At 36.5% G+C, this 1,264-nt stretch overlaps 1 protein-coding gene across 1 annotated transcript; it reads right to left on the minus strand.

The window, feature by feature from the left end:
- Positions 1-417: 417 nt before the first annotated feature.
- Positions 418-1,258, minus strand: LOC125851599 (spermidine hydroxycinnamoyl transferase-like). Its single transcript, XM_049531368.1, has one exon. The coding sequence runs from the start codon at positions 1,126-1,128 to the stop codon at positions 460-462; it is 669 nt and encodes a 222-aa protein (XP_049387325.1). The 5' UTR covers positions 1,129-1,258; the 3' UTR covers positions 418-459.
- Positions 1,259-1,264: the final 6 nt, after the last annotated feature.

Raw genomic sequence — 1,264 nt, forward strand, 5'->3', positions numbered from 1 at the left:
TTAGCTACATTGCCTCGAGACTTAGAGTACATATGTCGAGCAACATCAAAGGCGACAACAATTCCAACAACACTTAAGATCTTAGAGACTATCCCATCTAAAGAGATGCCAAGAAAGTTTGTGAATGAGAATCCAAACAGTATCAATACATGTTTTCACTTGTGGTTTGAAATCCGGAGACCATTTAAAGACTTTCATATAAGGATATCTTCAATAGGATATGATTGTAATCACTCTCATGAAATCTAAGTAGACATGTTAGAGATTGATAGACTGTTAAAGCATTCATACAATTAAGATTTTCAAATAAGGATTTGAGGAACCTATTAGAATAGGAATACATTCAAGTGTTATTTTGCTTGGCTATATATGGGTAGTAATAGTGTTATTATTACAAGAAAAGTTACATATGTTCTTGATTTGTTTCCCTTTCTTCTCATAAATCTTTACTCTCTTTTTTCAACATTCAATATCTTCATAGAAAAATTTCTCGAAAGCATCGACATGAGCAAGTTGAAGAACAATTGCAACAGTCAAAGATCCATCCCCTTCATTCTCTGGTAGTATAACACAATCACCATCATACTCATGAATTCCTGGGCTCATATGTATCTCTTTGCCCCATCCAAAATCCAACCCCAATACTGGCAAACTTATCCAACTTATCACACCAAGATTAGGATTCCCATAGAAAGGACCCTCCTTGTTTCTAAATGCATGAATATCTTGATATATTGACAAATCCTCTTGTTTTTTCAAGAAATTAATCGTTGAGTTTGCGTAATCACTTGTCACCAAATTAATAGCTTCCCTAACCCTTTTAGCAGTACACTCCAATGGGCTCGAGGCAATGTCACCTGAGGCCCCGGTGGCAATGACATCAACGATGGCATTGCCAAAGTAGGTATTAGGCAAAGGTGGATCCATTTTTTTACGTATGTTAACACAAATGCATAAATTTGTAGGCTGCTCAAATTTATGACCTCTTGCCTTACATGCACATCTCCATATATGAGCAGTCACAACTTCATAACGCGTGTAACTACGCTCTTTACTATCCTCAATACTTCTTCCTTGATTTGCTTTTTCCCTCAACATTTCTACTTGAGGTTTAGTAAGTTTTAACATAGCGCCTTTCGTTTCTTTTTTCTTCTCGTTTTCAGTACTGGACTTTCCAATTAAAAGTGGTGGAGTATTAAACTGTAAATGCTCAAAAGTAGGAGATGCAACTGCAGGTTCCCCAGCTCGGAGAAGTTTTCGATCA

Source organism: Solanum stenotomum, unplaced genomic scaffold, assembly GCF_019186545.1.
Source record: "Solanum stenotomum isolate F172 unplaced genomic scaffold, ASM1918654v1 scaffold28043, whole genome shotgun sequence".
Lineage (NCBI taxonomy): Eukaryota > Viridiplantae > Streptophyta > Magnoliopsida > Solanales > Solanaceae > Solanum > Solanum stenotomum.

Bases quoted from the DNA above. Each gene is read 5' to 3' on its own strand.
- LOC125851599 (XM_049531368.1), bottom strand. From the start codon at position 1,128: ATGTTAAAACTTACTAAACCTCAAGTAGAAATGTTGAGGGAAAAAGCA.